The following is a 22,974-nucleotide window of genomic DNA, read 5'->3' on the forward strand; positions in this document are numbered from 1 at the left end:
GCCGTCACTGTTGCTCCCCGCTGTCCTGTGTGGATTTACATACCCTGATTTCCGTGGGACTGGAAAGCTACAGGGCAGGAGGATATTACGGCTTTCAGGAACTGAGGAAAGAGCCGCAAACAGCGTAACTTTACGAGTGATCAACTTTCAGTCCCTCTGTCGTGCCATCGTGCCCGTTTACCGCCATATGAGTAACGTGTGTGCGACTTTTTCTGCGATTTTCTCCGGATAGTTTTCTTGTCTGGATCAGGGCTGGAAGCTTTCTCGGAGAAGTCGGGAAACGACTCGATTTCAACCCCGGTGTAAAGGGCTGTGGCCATGGCCGGGGGTGGTGGTGGAGGTGCTGGTGGTGTCTCTCCGTTGGGGCCCGCGCCGCCGATGTGGTATCACCGGGACCTGAGTCGAGCTGCGGCCGAGGAGCTGCTCGCCCGGGCCGGTAGAGACGGTAGCTTCCTCGTGCGGGACAGTGAGAGTGTCAACGGAGCTTACGCTTTGTGCGTACTGTAAGTAACTTTATCAACGCAGAAAAGAAAAACTTGTTTGAAATGAACTGGTGTGCACGGCCCCATATTACTTTTCCAAGTTCAGTTATTTTCCTGTCAGAAGTTTAGTTTAAACTGTATTTTTGGTCCATAGTTAGCACTCGTGCCTTCGGGGCTCTTGGCTTTTGTGTTAAAGTCACTGCCAGGCCTGTTATTATTCTGTTTTCTCCAGGCTGTACATAAACTTTACTGCAGAAGCAGCAGCAGACTGGTATCTCACTATTTTAAAGTATGTGATTAAATTACGAGACAATCACAAAATATGATATTATGGCGCTAAAAAGTCTCAGAAGTTGATTGCGGTGAATTGACTTTATCGTTAATCTTGAATGTGGACATGGTTACTATTTCCCTCCAGTGATTATATTGATTGTAATGCTGTCTCACTCGCCAAAATACAGTCCTAGTGGTTTATTTCGAAGTGCCACAAGGGGAAGCAGCATCTTTTCAGCCATTCCATGAAGTTAACTCATGACCTGATGTATAACAATAGTTTTTGTTTTGTTTTTCACTTTAAAAGTGTCATTAACAATATGTATCCTGAGCAATATCTTTATATAACATAACATGTATTAACAATTTAAGTCATTTTTTTGTGATGTCAGTGACATGTTTTTGCAAAAACATTTTGGCAACATAAGTAATCTTTTTGGAAACATCAGCAACATGTTTTTATTATGGTATGACATTTGCAACCCCCTTTTGAAAAATAAGTCATTTTTGTTTTGTCCGTATTAGGAATCTAATAAAAACTACTGTTTAGGTAAGCATTTTTTTTTTTAATTCTTGCAAAAATATCGTGAATCACATCCATATCGTCCTATACCTGATGTGATCAAATTGTACCGGTTGAAGCCTGCTTAAGCCAATGTTTAACAAACAGGCAACCCTATTTGTTTACTTTCCCCTGGGTGACAGTGAGTGGGAGAGAGACTGTCTGTCTGCCCAGCAGTGAAACTCCTGTATGGCATAGAATCTGCAGGGCTGTGTGACCGTCTGTCTTCAGTCTGTTGCGGTCGCCTGCTGCGCCTCTTTTACAGAGCACAGTGCTGCAAGCCTGTGGGGTGTGAACTGTGGCACAGGTAACTAAAAGCATCTGATGTATCATGTAACATCGGTGCAATGATGAAGCAGTCGGTGTGGCTGCAGAGTTAGATATATTCTCTTTACAGACACAGTGCATCTTAAAATGACAATATTGTGAATGTAAGCACCCTGTAGTTAAGAGGGTGTTGCATTGCCTGACACCCTCTTTGCTAATTGAAGCGATGGAAACACCCTCCATTTCACAACAAAGACTCTCCCACCATTTATCTTCATGACAGTTCACAGAGACAATTCAGCTTCATGACGAGGTGGTACATGCACAACTTACAGTTAGGCAGTCAAATGTGCCAGAGTGAAAACTTTAAAACTACTACTGACCAAAACTACTCATCATGTCACTCTTAGCAACCACACTAAGATATTAGGTGATACCGATGGTGAAAAGGCAGTAAATGAAACTGACACAATAATCTGACATCTCACATCCTCTATTTTACCCTATGCAGAGCTCAGTGCACATCGGCAATACTTTCTTTATGGTTAGTTGTTGATCAGAAACTCTAATAATATTTTTTACATCACTTCAGAGTTAATATCTTTGGATTGTTTGTCAAACAATAGAAGCTCTTTGATTAGCTGGTGCTACAAATAGACAGTATATATTTCTGTACAATTGATGATTTTCGTATGTTGTGAAGACACCATCTTTCTTGTCATGTGCAAATGCAACAAATACTGTAGTTCTGACATATGTTTGGCTACTTGTTAAAGAGATTTCATAAACACAAGTGATAAAGGTGGCTGCATTGCTGCTCATTCATTTGTCTACATTAAGGGGAACAACAATCCTCACATCCATGCATCATCCATTTCCAGATTTATTCCTGCCTCCACTTCTCTTCCCTTCCTCTCTCAGTTCACCTTTCAAATCATTGACTTTGCTTCATGTAAGAAAGTTTTCTTCATTAAAGTTAAAGTTAAAAGTATATAGTAGTATATACTAATAAGGAGGATTTACTCAAAATATAGAGCATTTATTGGTGGTATTTAGAAATATGTATAATGTACTTTGAATTTAACATTAATATTTATATTTTATTAATAATTTACTGTGTCTGTATATCCATCTTCAAAGTAGCTGCTTTTATTTTGCTTGTACAGTCACATACATTTTTAGTCCATGATCATTAGATTGTCAATTACTTAGTTAATTACCCTATAAGAAGGTGGCACATATATAGAAGGATGAACATTTTTTGTCTCTGTGTTCTGTGCAAGTATTTTAACTATGACCGCATTAAAGATATATTTTAAAGCTTCATTTACAGCCTCAGGATTGACTTTGGACTATGCTCCATTACTGGGTGTTATGTAAGATAAACATCAAAATAAGTCTGCCTCAGTTGAACAGACAGGTCACTGTTTTAATCCATGTCAGTGCAAACTCATATGTTGTGAAGACTCAAGAAATTTTAAATAAAGAATATTTATGTGCCATGATGACTTTGACATGTCAGGTTGACAAATTAAAGATCATCACACATCAGTCAAGTCTTAACTGTAGTCTTCAAATAATACAGTTTCTACTTCAAAGAAAGTAATGTGTTCTTTCTTAATACTGAGCAAATCACACAGTATGTCATTTCTGCTGCCAGGTTGTCTCAGTCAAAACAATAACAAAAGATGTCATTTGACAATGTCGGGAGGCAGTATAGGATCATGGGAATTCCTTATGTGTTTTGCGCTTTTCAGGGAGAACTTCGTTGGCAGAATGTGCAGCAGATGGTATTTGTCACTCGCGATCCACTAGTGACAAATACACAGAATTAAATAAAAAGACAACACGGTCACTGCGTTTACACGTGCGTTGAAAGTCCAATTTTAGTCGGACTATGACAGTAATTTGGTTTTCTCAATGTTATCTTAACAGGTTAGTCTGACCAAACTGGAGCTAGTCTTACTCGGACTAACATAGTCTGATTACTTCTGCATGAATACGCTTAGTCGGACTGGAGTAGACAGATAATGCTTGACTAAACTGTGCATGTAAACGTACTGACTGACTAACAAGCATTACCAAGTATTTTCTTCTTCACTGACATTTAATTTGGGGTTACAGACGGCTAAAATGGCCTACCAAAATGAAACGGTCAATTATCTTGCATACAAATACAAATTTCTATGGATTTAAATTTGAAATCTGTTGGAAACAATATGGGGTATGTACTGGAAGTACACACCTCAAATACATATAACACTAGTCTCTTTATTTTTAGATATTTTAGTAGAAAATGTTAACAATAAAGGTGACAAAGTCAACAATAAGGTGTATCATTACTGTCACATCATTTTTGCAGAAGCAATTGACCTTCTGTTCCATATATAACATGGGACCAATATTTTCCAACAGTTTTTTGAATCTTTACAGGAAAATGAATATGTTTAGACAGCACATTCATTTGTCAGATGTGTCAGCATTTACTCATGTAAAGACGAAAACAAAAATGTCCATGAAGTCAAATCTGAATCACCAGACTGTGATGTGAACTTTTGCTCTTCTCCTCTATCGCCGGAGTTCTTCTTCTTAACCCCACTTAACCTGAAATGAATGAATGGAAAAAAAAAATGTAATTATGTGTTGCAAAGGTTTATGCATTGTGAACAGATTTGTTCACAATGCACATTTACATGTGCTCAGTTTAGGGCTGAATGATACATGAGGTAAATGTTGTGATGTTTGTAACACAATCTTTTGAGTCAAACTTCAGAAAAATAGAGAATTTAAAATAAGGTGGAGCCCCACTGTCGAAAACATACTCCATTCTAGTGCAGGATGAGAATGAATTGAAAGATTTAACTTTGCGATTTGGTGATTGTGTTGTTTGATTTTGTGATTTTGATTTGAAAAGATGAATTGTTCAGTCCATATTGTTTTCACAAAATGCTGTGGTGGAGGTTTAGCACACAGCTGTGCGTATGATGTTCTAACATGAGCACTAGCTCATCTTCTTTTACGATCCTACCCTCAAAACCAACATATTCTAATTTTAACCTGAAAATGGCAACTAGACATTTTTTTTTCTTGGGCTTGCCTTGTGACTTGCAAACATAGACATGTTTACTTCCTTTATGTGGGCCTTTTGGAGAGACCAGTGTTTTTAAAAAGTGTTTCCACTCTGCTGCTGTTTGAGAATAGACTGGTGTGACGATGTTGTAACAGCAGTGGGACTTAGTCCCAGACCACTTTGTAAGGCTTTGCCTTTCACTTCCTCTTACGTGTTTGTGGTCATTGGTTTTGTGTTGATTTTAAAGGTAATTCCTTTGTAGGAAGTGACCTGCATTTGACAATGAGCAAAGCAACTAAGTATGTAAGGTTGTTTTTCATTTGCTAGCAATGGTTGCAGATACATTTTTTGCAGTTACTGTGTGATTTAAATAATGCTAATGCGGTCGATTTTAATTGAATTGATGTTTGTCCAAAGCTATTGTTCCTCAATTTTTTTTGGAAAAAAACAAAACAAAAACAATTCATTAATATAAGGCGCATAGCATTGCAAATTACATATATACAAATCTGGTTGTTTTATATTTTAGCAGTTTGCAGGCAAGAACATACCATGTTCTAATACCATTGTGTACACATTGCATCCACACACACATTAAGTTGTTGTCAACTTTTTCTGTCTGGGAGATGTTTCGTATTATTTCAGCACGTCTTAACATGTCAGGGTTCAGGCATGGCCCTCTGCCTCTGTGTGTGTTGGAAACCCTACAAATTGTAATGCAGACATTCCTCACGAGGGAAATGTGTGAATGGGTAGTTTTGTGTTTTGGATTGTTTTTTGTAAAAAAGGCAGTTTTGAATTATTAATGAATGAGTGTGGAGAAGATGTTCGTATGTTGATCAACACTTACACGAGTCAAAATCCTTCAGGAAATGTCTTCAACCACATCATCTTTTGTAATTAGGCTCAATAAAGTATGTTTACATATAATAATCAATAAAAGATATATAACATGGGAGCTGCCAGAGTTTAGTACTCTTTGCATAGATGATTGTTGACAACACACATTCCCTCACACACATATACATATAAGTTTGTGCAGCTATCTTTATAAGGACCCTGCATTGTTAATGTCTAACCTAACCTTAACCTAACGACTATTCAAATCTTAGCCCAAATGTGAACCAGATCCTGTTTTTGTCTCATTTTTTGTCTCAGGTTTTGGTCCCCATGAGGACTACTGGTCTTGACTATGTCAGTCTCTCTCTTTCTCTCTCTGTCAGTGTCTGTCCAGCTCCCTTCCCTGTTATAACTTTGCTGATACTAGAACAATAGTATTTACTTCCCGGACCCTCAGAGAATCTCATGAATTGCCAACAGGAAGACACGTACATGCGCACACGCACGTGCACGTGCACACACGCACACACACACACACAACTTAGATCATTAGCGTGGCCAGCTGAAAGAAAATGCTGCAGTTGCTGTGAAGCCTATTAATCAGGTTAACATGAAAATGTCCTGGTAGTTTAGCTACCAAAGTCCCATTTTGTTTAACTTTGATGTGGTGAGTGCAGTCAGATAAAAGCCTCAATGCCAGATCAAGTAAGCACACAAATTGGACATCTAACAGGCTTTTTTTTTTACATCCCAACCACCACAGCAGGGAATCACTAATAAAGTGGAAGTATTCCAAAGGATAAATGCAGTGTGAACAGATTTTAATATTCTCATTTCCACATGCACTTGAAATGGTTTTAAATCACTGTGAATGGTGTGCAATGGTTTAGCAATGGGTTTTTGTTGTTGAAATAATTATTTTACTCCAGTTCATGCTTTAGTTCCTGTAGGATACTGACACGGAAAGGGAAAGTCTGGAATAACTGCTCAGCGGCAATGGCAGGATGAATGCCTGACAAGGATTTATCCTTCCACCCTTTTTATATTGTCTGATGCCTTAACACACGTATGCACATCCTGTAAATAAGCAGAAGTAAAAGCAGTGTTTTGCATAGGCTGCCATCGTAAACAGATGCACAATCATTGCACACACACACACACACACACAGTCTTACACCAACAGACATCCACCACAACCTTTGCCTGGCAAATAGGATATGTTGTGTCTGGTCCACTGAGCAGCTTGTAGCTGCAGGCACACAGTGGTGACTTTGCTATTGCAAAACACAAAGTCAGAGCATTGATCTATGATTGGCTAATAACAACAACAACAACAAAAAGCAGTGTGGGTCAGTCAGGAGACCGTTCACATCATTCAAGTTTGACAGACAGTTATCGACTGAAAAAACACATCATGTTTTCTGGTTCCTGAAGGTTGAGATGATTTGTGTGCTGTGAAAGTAACTTTACAATGTACTGTATAAACACGAGGTTCCGCTTTGATCCTCTCTACTGTTTCATGCTACTGTAAGAATAAAGCCTGTTCACTACTGTGACGGACAGCAACAGGTTGAAGCGTCTAAACCCCCTTGCTCTCATACATTATATACTGTACATCAACATGCACCCTTGCCCTCTAAGATCAAGTACAAAAGTGTGTGTGTGTGTGTGCGCACTGAAACAAAATTCTGAAATAAATTTTTTCTCTTTCCCTCAATATTTCACCACGTTTGCTCCGTCTCTCCATCATCCATCTTCCCCTCCTCTCCTGTTTTCTGCAGGTTTCAGAAGCACGTCCACACATACAGAATCCTCCCGGATGAGGAAGGATTTCTAGCTGTACAGGTACAGAGAAAACTCACACTCTCATTTAGAGACACTAACCGCTAAGGTTAAGTGTGTGTACATGTGTGCTGCAAAAACTGTATTTCCTTCAGTAGCAGCTGGCAGGCAGAGATGCTTTTGTTGGCTCTGAACCCCCATACATACACACACACACACACACACCAACCAACAGCAGCCTCTTTGTGCCTTGTGCCCAACAGCTGTGAAGTCCTCGCCACTTCCAGCAAGTCAACACACACACACACTCTCTGACTACCGCAGACACGCACAACGCACGGCGCAAAAACATGGTGCTGCAGACTGTGTGTGGCCACATTACAAGTCCTGTGACTCTGGAGACATTTTAAAAATTAGACTTTGCTTCCTGGTACGGAATTTGTTTGCAGGCCGTGTTTACCAAAACAGTTCCTGGTTTGAATTATATTTAGACTATGGGGTCGTATTTGCTTACGTAACACTAAATGTAGAACAATGGGGGCCACTAGAGATTTCAGTGAAGCGACTACTTCTGGCCAAGCAGTTTGGATGTAATTGTTATGTTCCTACCAAGTAGACTGTGACTCTCTACTTTGGCTCTGTTTCTCATCTCCCTCTTTCTTTCAGACATCTCAGGGCGTGCAGCCTAAGCGGTTTAAAACGTTACCAGAGTTGGTGTCATTGTACCTGCAGCCGAGTCAGGGTCTGGTCACTACTCTTCTTTACACAGTGGACCGAGAGGAAACAGCTGTCACTGATGACAGAGACTACTCAGGTAGCTGTAGAGTCTACTCGAGCATGCGCACATCTCTCCTTTTGTGTCACATGCTCACTCTCCTTTTCTAACATCGGTAGATGGGGAGGATGAGAAGCCACCGCTCCCACCTCGCTCTGCCTCAACCTCCACTCCCCCTGGACCAGAAACACCCACAGACAGGTACAAAAGTCCTTTTCAGGGCCAAATAATTCTTGCAACTAGAGGTTAAGGAATTGGCCTCTGGTGAGCTCCTCCAAAACAACCCACTCTGGGTGGCTTTTTTTCCTGTTTGTGTTTGAACCTCCAGCAGGAGCAAGAAAAATCATTGAATACTGATTCAATGATGATCTACACAGACGGCTGAAGTGATGCAAGCTGGCGGAACTGAAAATGGCAGTTGCCGTCCAGTGTTACAGTGGCTTACAAGCACGTAATTTTTCTGAGCAGTGTACTTTTCCTGGAGTTCCTAGAATTATTATTGTTCCCATGTTTGCAAGCACACTAAAAGTGGAGTATTTCCTCACAGTTGGATAGAACTATAAAATGACGTTGAAAGTGCCGAAATGTAAGCAGGAACTAATTATTTTTTGCCTGATTCACGCAATAATATTTGAACGTGACACACACACTCCCTCTGTCTACGTATACTGTAGAGGAAAAGCCACATCCTGTCGAAATTGCTCACAGATGATGCAAGGCTTATTAAAGTGAGGGCTGTCCTTTGTGTCTATGCAGATGTGTGTGTTGATAATGGATTCATAAGGTCATACTGTGTGCTGTTTCTTGAAGGAAATGTTAAAATAAACAAATCTGATAATGCGGTCAGTTACTTCTATCACAGAGTCAGCTGTAGATGAAATCAAAGCAGCAACATTGGCTGCAACCATTCAGTGTGAAAACATGCTGATTGCGCTGTCACTTTCTAGGTTTTATTCATTTGCTAAACGTGGTGGAAAACTATCTTCAGCTCAGAGTCACAACATATAGTGTAGTTTTAAAACTTAGGTTACTGAGCATGTGTATGTGTGTGTAAGTTCAAGGCAGGGCAGACATACAGTAAGTCAGCTAATTAGTTTTGAGGAAGTGTGCATTTCTAAAAGTCCTGACTCCACAGATGGAGTGTTTACAGGCTGCCACTGAAGAAGAAGGACCTGACTTGATAAAATGTGCAACGTCAACACACAATACCTCTGTTTTGCTTAGCTTGTGCCATATGTTGGTTGTGTAGTGGAGTTCATGCAATGAAGATGATCATTAAAAATAATTGGACATTGTTGTGTTTTAGTGCTCCAGCAGCTAACGGCCTGAGCACCATCTCTCATGAGTACCTGAAGGGCAGCTACGCTCTGGACCTTGAGGCGGTCAAACAGGGAGCCTCCTCCCTGCCTCACCTGAACAAGACACTAGTGGCCTCCTGCAAGCGCCTTAATGGGTAAGACTGACACATTTGTACATGTGAGGACACACAATACACAGTTGCATCTCCTGTGCTTACATGAACTTTCTATTTGTTCTTTCCGTGTACAGAATGGTATATGTTGCACATAACCACAATATAGCTGAATTACATTCAGCACATGTTATGTGTTAAGCGCTAACATACTGTATCACACCCCTGTGTGACCTGATGCTCTATAATTGGTGTGTTGTACTTTGATCTTCTCCTCCAGGAAACAGTTCTAGCATTAAGGCCTTTGCACATTAACAGTGATGCAAAAAATACACAATTGTGATTCATTCCAGCTTAAATTTCAAAGCATCATTTCTATTCACAGCAAGCGTGAAACAATTAGCGAAAAAAGAAAATGAATACCTCGATCTACCCAACACTGAAGAAGATAGGGGCGCTCGCTTGGTTCAGGATCTTAAACTCTACCTTAAACTTCAACACTTCAGGGTGAAGGAAGGTCTCCTCAGTTTGTAAACAATTGCAGCTGTGTGCCTTTGCTTATTTGAATATTTTTAATGTTTCTGATTGGTTAGAGAGCAAATCATATTATATATATAATAAACGTTGCTCAGCAAAATCTTGTTGCTGATGTGAAAGCATAATAACTGTATATGGTTTAGAAAAATATGCACATGAAAGCATTTTGAGACACTGATTAATTGCTCTTTTTTCTCTCATCATCAGGGAGGTGGATAAGGTTCTGTCTGGTCTGGAGATTCTGTCTAAAGTTTTTGATCAACAGAGTGCCTTCATGGTTTCCAAGATGATCCAGCAGGTACAGCATGTGCATCATCATTATTTTCTCTGTCTATAGTACATATGTATGTACATCGTTTTCATAGTTGTGCTACATCCCTGCCACACAGGCTTCTCACTGTCAATCTGCGTGCATTACTCAGACTGACATATGCAAATAAAAGCATTTGTTCTGCTTATCACAGTCACTATTGCCCACTTAGAATGTTCAGTTTGTCACAGCAGAAGAGGATTTCAGTTTCACAGATTATAGAGGAAAATTAAAACATAGTGTCCTGAAGTAACAACTGACTATGTTTGTTTGTTTCTTGCAAAATAATAAAGCCCCTTGTGTATAGATGAGCCAGATTTTATGGTAAGAGATGGACATTTAGTTATGAATTACTGAATTAATGAAGAACAGAGAATGTAGTTGTGCTGATGTTTGATTTTTCTCCAGTCATCTGGGGTCAGCTTTGGTAGACTTTGTTAAGCTACATACTCCTATATAATGCTGTTGAATTATCTTATATCACAAGGGAAGACCAGCACAGTATTTTTTCTGTTTGTTTGAATTGATTGTATGAGACAGGCAGAATTTAGTTGTTTATATAGATTAATAATTCATCAAGTGGAAATGCAAATGACTCCAGTATATTTTGATTTACTTCTGCAGTGCCAGTAGTGTTTTCAGACACTAGGTTTTTTAATTTCACAGCCTTCCTGATAAATACAAGAAACAGACTCAGAACCTCAGCTCAATCTGTCCTGTAAATCAATCAAATGTTTGCTTTGCAATTGTTTGTATATGTACACATTTGTCTGGATGAAATGCATCATCTTTTTGCTCTTTTAAGACTGTCTTACAACAACTTTTTTTTACCTCCATCAGTCAGTGAATCAGGGTGGAGACCAGGAGTTGGAGAACCTTGTGACCAAACTGGCAATTCTCAAAGACCTGCTGTCTTCCATCGAGAAGAAGGTACACTCATTCATTCATGTGTAGGCCTCCACTCTCACACATGATATCACTCTTTCTTTTAGGTTGTCAGTTTAGATAACCCCCTTCATGTGACCATGACTCCAGGCTTGTGTGTGTGTGTGTGCGTGTTGGGTTGGTTGAAACACAGATGGATTAAATGATCTTCTTGCCATGTGTCTGTGTGCTGATGCAACCTGTTGAGTGTTTTAATGGTGTGTAACACTCAGGATGTCATGGGGGAGAGGATGTGTCATGCAGTGCAAAACAGTAATGTTTATAAGGAGGGGCTTCAGCTGGCTGGGCAGGAAATGCAATCAAGCAATGCTTCTTGATTCATGTGCTATCACTGGGTTCACCTCCTTTGCCCCTGTAAGATCACACACAGGAAATGGAGAACCATTTCGTCGCTGACAGTTATTTTAGCGAAGCTTTTAAGCTTTTAAGCTTTAGCTTACAATGTACCGCAGTGTCTTTTATTTTTCAATGTCCATGTTTCTTTCTTGCTTACACTTTTTTTTTGTCGTACCTCCCCCCAGGCTTTGAAAGCTCTTCAAGACATGAGTCTGTCTTCACCATGCTCCCTTCCTCCTCTCTCGATGCGTCACAGCAAAGCAATCCCTGTGCAGGCCTTTGAGGTATGCATGCCCTCACAAATGTATGTAATGCACTCACATCAGTGGTCTCAAAGCCAAATGATCCTCTTGAGACATTTATTCATTTTCTTTTTCCATACATGACAACAAATCTGAAGAGAAGACGACTTTGATAGGTGTTGTTTCAGTTAAGATGCAAATGAAAGAAAGGGTGTGCTAAATTAAGAGTAGTTTTGTCGTTTTAATGGAGAATGAACTGAAATGAAATTGCACGAGGAGGATTGGCCGTGAAGTCAAGTAACATGATGTGAGAAGAAAGGAATTTTTGTAATGCTCTTCCTGTAGCATCATCAGTGACGATGCCATATTTAATGGTATTAATCACTTTGCATGACTCATTCCTACTTATAAAGTGTGCACAACTGAGTGAGCGTAACTTAAAGTTTTCGGGATATTCACTGGGGATTTATGGGGGAAACAGCAGAGAGATAAATATCAATGGGTGCACATTCACACTGGGAGGCAAGTGACACAGAGGAGGAAGAAGAGGTGAATGATCAGAAACACAGGTTGGCTGTCAAGTCTGAATTCTCTGAGGTAGTCACCTCTCAGCAGTTTCCTGTTTCATAGGAACAGAGGTGACGTCTGGTTTACCCACTTGCAGGCCCTTCAAAGACGAGTGAGACCAAGTGACTTTCCCCCTTCTCGAGAAATGATTTTCTGTGTCTTTTGTTGGAAGTGCAAATGCAATAGATTCAGAAATGTAATAACGAAACCTCAATGACAAAAACAGTGTAACAGCCTTCTAAATCTGCATCCAAAATAAACATCGAGACATTGTGTGAGTATCAGAATTCCAGCCCTCATGTAACTGTCGTTTCTGTTGTTTATGAGAAATGGGTCCACCATCATGATTTAATCTGACAAAATGACCTCTGTAGTCACAAACTGAATCCTTCATGTCTGGTCCGTTACAGGTGAAGATGGATGTTTACCTGGCAGAATTGACAAAGATAGGAAAGAGTCAGAAATATACTCTGTCTGTGGACGTGGAGGGAGGACGACTGGTTGTGATGAAGAAGGTGAAGGACAGCCAAGAGGACTGGACCACCTTCACTCATGACAAAAGTGAGAATCATCCACAAAAACAGTATTTTCTGAACTGTGAGGTGAATACACAGTGCTTCCATCACAAAATTAGTGAGCCGATGTTTGTTTGACAACCAAAAGGTAACGTATCTCCTCTCATGATAACGTAGGTTAGGAGAGAACCGTGTGAACAAGTGCCACATAAAATTACATTTGATTTCTTTCCCTCAGACCTAATAAAGAGAGTAACATAAACAGGAAAAAAGTCCTAGTTTTATGCATGACTTGTGTCCTGGTATCCAAAAGAATAAAATAGTGAAAGCAAAGCTTATAGGGACCAGTATACTTGGATACGGTGTAATTTTTCTATTGCCACTGTTGTTAATAATAATTTGTTAATAAAAACATCATAATGACAAGTAGTCAGCTTTCACACTGACTGGAATTAATCGGAAGGACCGGTTTAAACGTGTGTGTGTGTGTGTGTGTGTGTGTTTTTACCCTATTTATTTAGCAGAAATGGTTTTAGGTGAAGTGGCTCACCTCTGCTACAAGAAACCTTGAGCAATGTTTCACTGCATCATCATCATGAAGACGATCGTAAAGTCTCTAGACTCAAGAAACGGAGATTAAATGTATTTACTATGGATCTAAGTCTTATGTAATGCAGTTTTTGATGGCGTCTGTGTGAGTCACAGTTGAGGAAATCTGTGACTCCTACTTTGTTTTTGTTCCCATTAATTAACTTATAAAAATCGTACAGTTTATTTCTTGACATTTCACCGCCTCATTTATCTTGAACTACCCCTCTCTAATTCACTGTCTTCTGATCGCCTCTGTCTCTTCCAGTACGTCAGCTGATCAAGTCTCAGCGGGTGCAGAATAAACTGGGCATTGTTTTTGAGAAGGAGAAGGACAAGAGCCAGAGGAAAGACTTCATCTTTGCCAGTGCCAAGGTCTGCACAACACGCATACACACACACACTCACTCACTCACACATGCAGGTTTGCGCAGCTATTCTTCTTAGGATGCTGCTTTGACATCCATTCATTTGGACAGGTAAAAACAAAGCATTATCCACAAGTAACCTTAACCTAATCACAATTCAAACCTTAGCCCAAAAGATCCTCAAAAAAGAGGTTCAGCCTCGTTAGGACTAGACTCTTTCAGTTTAAGGGATTCACACACATTTGCATACTAAGATGCATTCAAAGTGTTTTGAATCAAATAAAATAGAATATTAATCTGTATGTATCCAGGGTGCTGTGTCTCAGGCTCATGCTTTCCTCTACATGGCATTCAAATATCATGCCATTTAAAGCCAAAAAATAAACATTGTGTGTGTCTCTGTGTGTTTTAGAAGCGGGAGGCATTTTGCCAGCTGCTGCAGCTAATGAAGAACAAACATTCCAACCAGGATGAGCCAGACATGATTTCCATCTTCATAGGCTCCTGGAATATGGGTAAGACATACACGCTAACATTGGTTTAGAGCAGGTCCGACAGACTTATCTTACTGTACAGCATCGTTTTATGCCAGAAAATCTTTTTTGTAGGCTCAGTGCCTCATCCCAAGTCTGTGTCCTCATGGGTGTTGTGCCGCGGCCTCGGAAAGACTCCGGACGAGATGACGGTCACCATCCCTCATGACCTTTATGTGTTTGGAACTCAAGAGAACTCGGTGTGTGATCGGGAGTGGGTGGAGTCACTACGCGCCATGTTGAAAGAGCAGACAGAGCTGGATTATAAACCGGTGAGGAAAGCAGACAAAGTAAACAAAGATTTTGTAAAATGTTCTTTGTGTTCTCTCAGCCCTTTTTTCGACAAATCCTAATCATGCAGTTGGTATGAAGAAATGTGTGTTTGTCAAGGCTACATAGGACGGCTTGGGTGTAAAAGTTGACCTTGAGCGTCCAAATCCCTTCCATCGGTTCTTCATTGTCGATGTTTTTGTTTGTAGATCGCAGTGCAGACTCTGTGGAACATTAAGATTGCTGTGTTGGTGAAACCTGAACATGAAAATCGAATTAGCCACGTGGTAATGTCCAGCGTCAAAACAGGCATCGCCAACACACTGGGTAACAACGACAGTTTCTTACTGCTTCTTTTGATGAAATAAAATAAATGAAAAATATGACTAAATATGAATAATAAAATATTTGTGTAAAGAAAGAAACTTTTGTATTATATATTCTTAGTAGCCTGTCTTGGCATTTTGTCATTTATTTAAATCAACAGGAGAAAAATACTATGTTCACACACTAATGCGTGCCACTTTTCTGTTCTTCATTATAATACACTTTTACGTTTGTTTTGTTTCATAGGTAACAAAGGAGCCGTAGGCGTGTCCTTCATGTTCAATGGGACATCTTTTGGTTTTGTGAACTGTCACTTGACGTCAGGGAATGAGAAGATTGCCAGGTACTTTCCACTTTTTTGTGTATTGCTCATGTTGTGAGGACATCTAATAATTCCAGCATCCAAAACAGTTTGCCTTTGAACCACTGCATTGGCAAACGATTTGACTGTTTTTTGCTTTTGGTTCATGATTTTGTAATTGTACAGTGTATTAGAAAACATATCACACTCACACTTGTGCTCCGTGACTCCTGCAGGAGAAACCAGAACTACCTTGATATCCTGCGGCTCCTGTCTCTTGGAGACAAACAGCTAAGCTCCTTTGACATCTCACTGCGCTTCACACACCTATTCTGGCTGGGAGACCTCAACTATAGGCTGGATATGGACATACAGGTGGGGGACGAGATGTCTCTCACAGACACATAAATAGACGATGAGACGTGTGAGTCGATTTGTTTAAATTTGCCAACTTTTCATTTTGGTTATGTGCTCGCAGGAGATCTTAAACTACATCAACCGGAAGGAGTTTGAGCCTTTGCTGAAAGTGGACCAGCTCAACCTGGAGAGGGAGAAGAACAAAGTCTTTCTACGCTTTGGTTAGTACACCCGATACAGTACTAGTTACTGTACTTCCTGTCATTGTGAATAAGAACTTAACGTATATGTGGACCGCGGTGACCCGTCTAACAAAAGAATGTGTGTCATCTTGTTTGCAGCGGAGGAGGAGATCTCATTCCCGCCCACCTACCGCTATGAACGTGGCTCAAGGGACACATATGTTTGGCAGAAGCAGAAGGCCACAGGGGTACGTTAATGTAAACACCATCACGGATAGTCTTTGTTCCATTTATTGTAGCAGATACTCAACTTAACAACTTCTTCTTTTTTTAAGTCATATCAACATCTTTTGCTTGTGTCCCCAGATGAGGACAAATGTTCCGTCTTGGTGTGACAGGATGCTGTGGAAATCATACCCAGAGACACATGTTGTCTGTAACTCCTATGGTGGGACTCTTTTTACAGTTGTATAAACCTCCATATTATGGTGTGTAGGGCTGTTTAATGTGACTGCAATCAGCAATAAGACTTTTGAGGACATGCTCTTTTTGTTCTTCAGGCTGTACAGACGATATCGTGACCAGTGATCACTCGCCGATCTTTGCTACGTTTGAGGTGGGAGTGACCTCCCAGTTTGTCTCCAAGAAAGGTACAAGTGTACAAAGTGGAATTCTTCACAATGTACTAGGACGTTACTTTCACAGCTCCAATATGAACAACCGCCAATCTTTAATTTATATGTCACCACAACCACAATATTCCTTTTTCTAATTGTTAAAGTTCCATCTAAAAATAGTTGTGGTAGAGCTTCACAGATTTACTTCCTCTCTCTCTCCCTGTCACTCCCGCACACACACAGACAGTTTTGCACAGCTTTTCTTAGGACAATGCATTGATTTCCATTCTAAACAGCCTAAACAAAGCGTTATCACTAACCTTAACCATAACCAGTAACCACAATTAACCACAATTCAAATATTAGTCCCAAACATAACCAGTTCCTCATAAAAGAGACCAGGACGACTGGACACTTTAATTTCGTTACATTTCTACTTCCTTCCTGTGTTTTTCTTCGGTGAAATTTCACACATTATAAGTAAACTATATTCTGCACCACCTACTCAGATATTTCTCTTGGTCTTTCCATTCCACACCCACCTTCTTCCTGTCCACCTGTTTCTGCCTAGGTCTGCCAAAGTCGTCAGAGCAGGCCTACATTGAGTTTGAGAGCATCGAGGCCATAGTGAAGACGGCGAGTAGAACCAAGTTCTTCATCGAATTCTACTCCACATGTCTGGAAGGTGAGATGAACATGTCTGCACTGGGGATGTCGTGATGAAACAACAAGACTAGAACGCTAGAAGTACTTTATAGGTCAATTTTTTTTCAGTTGGGATCTTGTGAGACTTGTGATGATGAATCACTTTTTGAAGAGATTTATTCCATAATAAAAGTATCTTCGTTAAATCACATCATAGCCCTGTCCTCTATGAGAGAGTCTGAAATAGAGGAGTTACTGCAGTCTCTAAGTTGAGAAGGATATAATAAAAATGATCTGTTTCTTATTCGTACATCCTCCACCCTCCCTCTCCATCTCAGGCAGTCAGTATTCCTTTAAACCAACCAGAATCCATTTGAACCTGTACTGCATCCCCACCTTCCTGTCCAGCATGTGTACTCTTTGAATGAAATGCAATGGAAACATCTCCCTCCTCGTCTTCCTTCTCCTCTTCTGTCCACCTTCTTACCTTCTTACCCTTTGTCCCTGTTCCCCCATTCTGCATCCCCCCCTTTTCTCTCTCTCTTCCTCATGCAGAGTTTAAAAAGAGCTACGAGAACGACAGTCAGAGCAGTGACAACGTGAACTTTTTGCGCGTGGGCTGGTCCAACAAGCAGCTAACAACACTCAAGCCTCTTCTGTCAGAGATCGAGTACCTTCAGGACCAACATCTGCTGCTAACAGTGAAATCGGTGGACGGATACGAATCATATGGTACAAAGAGAATGTTTGTTATGTGGCTGTGTCTTTATTTAAACTCTTTGCTGACAACCACCGTGTGTGTGTGTGTGTTTTCCCTGTTAGGAGAGTGTGTGTTGGCTCTGAAGTCAATGATTGGCAGCACAGCTCAGCAGTTCCACACTTACTTGTCCCACCGTGGTGAGGAAACGGGAAATATCAGGGGGTCCATGAGGGTCAGAGTCCCCTCAGAAAGGATGGGAACCAGGGAGAGACTTTACGGTAAAGCCTGCATTTTTTTGACATACTATCCTCATTTGATTAGGAGAATTGAAGAGTAACACACTCAACTGTGGAAATTGTCTGAAGGACCTGTATTTGAAATGCAAATGTCTGCAGAAGTTGCTCTGGAGATTCTCTTGCCAGCTTCTGGGAATAATCCTTGGTTTAATGGCCAAGTAAGCTCTTGTGAAAATATTAGCAGGAACAACTCCAGAAAATCCACAGGTAGTGAATGTGCGAGTGTCCTGCTTCTTGCGTGCTTAATCCAGGTGCCACTCCATTGCCTGCACTGGAGATTACTTGATTCTCTGTGCGTGAATACTTCACACACACACAATTTTCCGTTACATTTGTCATATGTATATGTGAAGTTCAGGAGAATTGTCTGGACCAAAACCTATGTAGATTACCTGGAGTTCATGTCTGAAAATGGCTCAATCCAGTGAAGACGTTACCTCGAATGAAATGCCTTTCATTGCCAATGATTTGTAGATATCAGTTGTTTAATTTGATTGCTTCCTCATTTATTTATTTCCATCATTATTGTCACATTTCAGAGTGGATAAGTGTGGACAAGGATGACTTGGACAAGGGTGGACCCAAAGGGAAATCCACTGTGGTAACCAGAGTGGGACATGAATATGTCAAGTCAGTACACTGCTCTTTTAATGACCGCATTGTACTTCTATATTAAACTGCAAAACTGAACTGTTTATTAAAATCAGAGGAGAATATTCCGTGTTTAACATATTTATTGAATGTGTTGTTTGTGTATGAACTCCTTGCAATTTCTATGTTTATTAGTTGTTTACCTCTGTTTTGACCTTTGTTCTTAATTTTCTGTTGTGTCCAACATGCAGGCCATCTGTGGTTCGCAAACAGTTGGGAGAGCTGGGTAAGGTCAGTGAGGAGGGAGAGAGGATCGGCAAGGAGGAAACTGCTGCAAGGTACAGGCACATTTACGTACTTCACACACACAGACTAACAAACCCACCTTCAGACTTGTTTAATGTGGAAAGATCAACAGTTGACTTCTGCTGTTTCCTTTGTTGCAAAGACCTAAGCAAGAAGGATCAGACGGTGATTCGTCCATCAGCAAGAACAGCTACAATAATCCGGCCTACTACATCCTGGAAGGAGTTCCCAACCAGTCTGCAGCTGCACTCTCACCTGAGCTTCTCCCGTCTCCCACGTCCACAAACCCCCAGGCAGCTAAAGTCCCCATTCCTTCAGCTGGAACTCGAACCAAACCCTCCTGTGTCGCCCCCCCGGGACCATCTCACCCTCGCTCTCGACTCATGTCGGGACATCCAGTCCGTGCCATTAGCGAGGAAGGCTCTTCAGAGGACGACGGCGGCACTTGTGTGGTGGGAGCACAGGGTGGAGGTGTTGGAGGAACAGTTGGGAACACACTCAATCGACCTCCACCTGATTTCCCCCCTCCTCCTCTTCCCAAAGGAGCCCTGGAGATGGTCACAGAGGCTCCCTTCCCCAAACCGCGCCCTCTTTACCCAGATTTGGCCGAGGTCAGGATCCCAGCAGCCAGTCCTGGCGCCCCTCTAGGACTTGGGGAGGGTTTTAGAAGAGGTGTTGGAGGAGGAGGAGGAGGGGGAGGTGGAGGTATCGGAGCAGGGTTGCTGGATGACCAGTCATGCTCTGTGCTCCAGATGGCAAAGACATTGAGTGAGAGTGAGTTTCCTGGGCAGCCTCCACGCGCTCCCTCAGCACCACCTCCTCTCAGGGTGCAACCGATGGGTTTGGGTCTGGACGCCTGCCGCACCTTCCCACCCAGAAATCCCATCACGGAGATCATCGCAGAGGACATGCCTGAGGAGGTGGGTGACTCATCCTGTTTCCTGTTCGCTTAACAGCACTGCTTTTTAAAGTGTGGGCCTTGGCCCCCTAGTGGGCCTTTAGGGTACTGCAGGTGGTCCATGAGAGGTTATTAAAAATGAGTAGTAAATCATTTGAATTATGGGCAATTTAATTCTAATGTATCGTAAACATATTTCAGTTTAATTTCTATTGTTTAATAGCATGTTTAGGTTTAAATAGATTCCTGAAACACCTAACAACTGACAGAACTAGCCTCAACTCTTCATATGGTCATTTGACTGATGAACCGAGGAACTGGATAATTGAGTTTCCCTCTTGTTGTGAATAAAGACAAAGTCTAAAATGTGGTTGTATTATTAATCTGACTTTTTTGGTATACCTAGTTTGGAAGCTGTAATTACCTAAATGTTCCTGCAGACGTTTTTGCCATCTCTGTATTTTTTGTTGATCCTGTTGTGACATTTCCTCTGTCCAGGGACTTTGGGCCAGCAGTAGTTCGTCTTTGTCCGTAGGCGAGTCATCAGTGGGAGAGTGGCTGCAGAGATTGGGACTGGAGCAGTATGAGCAGGGGCTTCTACACAATGGCTGGGATGACCTGGAATTCCTCAGGTACGCACAGATATGCAGACACACAGTAAATGCCCCAGTGCAAAGATTAGAGTGTTAAAAATAAGAGTTCAGTGTAAAGGTTGCCTAGTTACAGCACAGTCTCCCACTCATGTGTTGTTATTAATGTAACTTGAACATAATCAATCCACGCAAATATCAGTTATTCCAATCGGTGTTTGTGATATGAAAACCATCACTTTTCTGTTGTTGTTTTTTACATCTTGTTTTGTTTTTCCAGTGACATCACAGAGGAGGACCTGGAGGAGGCGGGAGTGCTCGACCCCGCCCACAAACAAATCCTGCTGGAGAGTCTTCGACAGCAGCAGCAGCAGCAGACATAAACTTTATCGAACTGTTCTGTGACTGGTCCAAGCCGGCCTGGTGCTGCACCAGGTCCCGAAAGGCCAAATCTCAGCTGATCTGAACTGACCTGAGCTGGAATGTGCCAATTTAAGCCAGACTGTGCCTTCTGAGAGAAATTGCACTCAGTTTCTACTTAAAAAAACAAACAAACGCTTGTTTAAAGCACCGTCCTTTTTTTTTTTTTTCACTCGTACTGTATGTGTGTTGTCGTCGTTGTCGCGGAGGTGGCCTTATTTAATGAGAATCATTTCAGTCCTTAATGCATCACTACCCAACCCTCAGCTGTACAACTAGTGAGAAGAAGTAGGATGAGATAATGTTATTGTTCAGGTCAGACAGAACTGAAGATGCTCCTCACATGCTGCACCATCAGTTCTAAACCTATACCTTCAGGCTCAACTGAAAGCTTCTTCATTTTTTTGGTCTAGAGAAATCTTAAACTGAGGAGTGAGATTCTGGGAAATTGAGAAATGTCCCCCCTTTTCAGTTAAAAGCATAATTAAACCAGGGGTTGTTGCTTTTTTCAACTCGCTGCCCTTAATTCAGACTCTTTTAACAATACTGTGTTTTTCTCAGAGTCTCAGGTTGTTGTTTTTTCCCCTCAAGTTTGGGAAACTATGTGGGAATTGTTGGAGAGCACTCAGGAGAAATGTCAACCCACAGCTGTGTGATGGAGGTGAACAGGAAGTTGTGACAGGAGAGGAGATGATTTTCTACTATTGTGGTGAAATTTGGTCCGCTATGACTCAAACAGTGGCTTTTATTATCTCTGTTTAGCTGTGTGTGTCTTTAAGGTTTTGTTTTATTAAAAGGGAATATATAAAGCAATGCAACCAAACCAGTCCTGCTGGAGCTTCAAGCACATATTTCACTACACTTAAGTGATTAAGTCAGTAAGGCAATAACATTACTTCTTTACTGGAGGTAATAGATGCTTCAACAAAATGAGATACTACAAAAGATATACAATATACTTGTGACACAGTCCCATCTCTTACTCCTATAATTTCAACCTCATTTGAACAGTGTTCTGGGATTTAGGCTGACACTGATATCGCCAAGTAAATTATTAACTCTTGTTATTTTACTAAAGATTTCCTTAGCCATCGTGTCTGTGAGAAACCTTTTATTTTTCCCCTGTTGTACATTTTTCTGACCTAGTTACATGATGTGTTTTGTATGCAGGGAAGAGAAAGAAGAAGGACAAGAAGTCACTGCCTGTAATACATTAGAGACCGAAAAACAGGACGCTCATGTTCTCTGATTGGCCAGCAGGTGGTGCTACTAAACCTTCTCAGCAGACGCTGACTGGACACAGTAGGAAAAGACACAACCAAGTAGCTCTTCTCAGTTTTTTTTTCTTTTACATGTGTTACAGTGTTCAGTCTGCCTTTATTTGTTCTTAATTTAAGTCCTCGCTCCTCCTCTGCCTTTTTGTCAAACTGTAAAGTTCATTAATGTTTTAAAAATACCTGATGTTGATACCTTACCTTTCTCTAACAAGGTGAATCACACCTATTGCTTTTGACTCCATTAAACCATTCATTTTTGGCCCAAAATACATTGTTTTTGGGATAAGTAGCAGTTTCATTCACACACACGCTCTTGAACTATGTTCGTCTGTTAGACTCAGTTGTTTGCCTGTTACGTGTCGTGTATTGTGCCTAATCTTTTTAACAGCCAAACAACCAGACTTTTAGTGTTCTCAGTGAAGTGTGTGTTTGTGAGAGAGAATGTTTGTATTTGTGTGCATGAGTGGAAAAACGTGGCTGTTTTTATTTTCCATGTCGAACTCTTGTTCCTTCATATAGTCTCCTTTTTTTGGTGTGTTAACTTAATGCAGTTTGTTCTCCCATGTAATTTTGTTTTTGTTTTGTTTTGTTTTTCAATTAAAATCTAATATCTTTCCTTATTTTATAAAAATGCAAATCTTCTTGTTTTTGTTGTCTACAGGGAAAGATGTACAGATGAAAGTGATGCGACCAGTGAGCTGTAGACCTGCCTCAGAGGGAAAGAGAGCGTGTGTGTGTGTGTGTGTACGGTACAATTTGTGATTTATATGTTAATAGAAGCACATTTTCAGAAG

The 22,974-nt window shown here is 40.9% G+C and overlaps 1 protein-coding gene across 1 annotated transcript; it reads left to right on the forward strand.

Moving 5' to 3' along the window:
- inppl1a (inositol polyphosphate phosphatase-like 1a) lies at positions 1 to 22,790 on the forward strand. Its single transcript, XM_044031629.1, has 27 exons — positions 1 to 503; positions 7,276 to 7,339; positions 7,943 to 8,090; positions 8,171 to 8,252; positions 9,358 to 9,504; positions 10,207 to 10,297; positions 11,150 to 11,239; positions 11,776 to 11,874; positions 12,810 to 12,960; positions 13,771 to 13,877; positions 14,283 to 14,385; positions 14,479 to 14,675; positions 14,883 to 15,000; positions 15,247 to 15,343; positions 15,538 to 15,676; positions 15,780 to 15,879; positions 16,000 to 16,088; positions 16,207 to 16,288; positions 16,401 to 16,490; positions 17,029 to 17,142; positions 17,658 to 17,834; positions 17,925 to 18,080; positions 18,638 to 18,728; positions 18,941 to 19,027; positions 19,138 to 19,915; positions 20,392 to 20,525; positions 20,764 to 22,790. Exons 1-27 carry the CDS (start codon positions 319 to 321, stop codon positions 20,864 to 20,866), a joined length of 3,819 nt encoding a protein of 1,272 aa, XP_043887564.1. The 5' UTR covers positions 1 to 318; the 3' UTR covers positions 20,867 to 22,790.
- The last annotated feature ends 184 nt before the right edge of the window (positions 22,791 to 22,974 follow it).

This window comes from Solea senegalensis, linkage group LG8 (genome assembly GCF_019176455.1).
Source record: "Solea senegalensis isolate Sse05_10M linkage group LG8, IFAPA_SoseM_1, whole genome shotgun sequence".
In the NCBI taxonomy this organism is placed as follows: domain Eukaryota; kingdom Metazoa; phylum Chordata; class Actinopteri; order Pleuronectiformes; family Soleidae; genus Solea; species Solea senegalensis.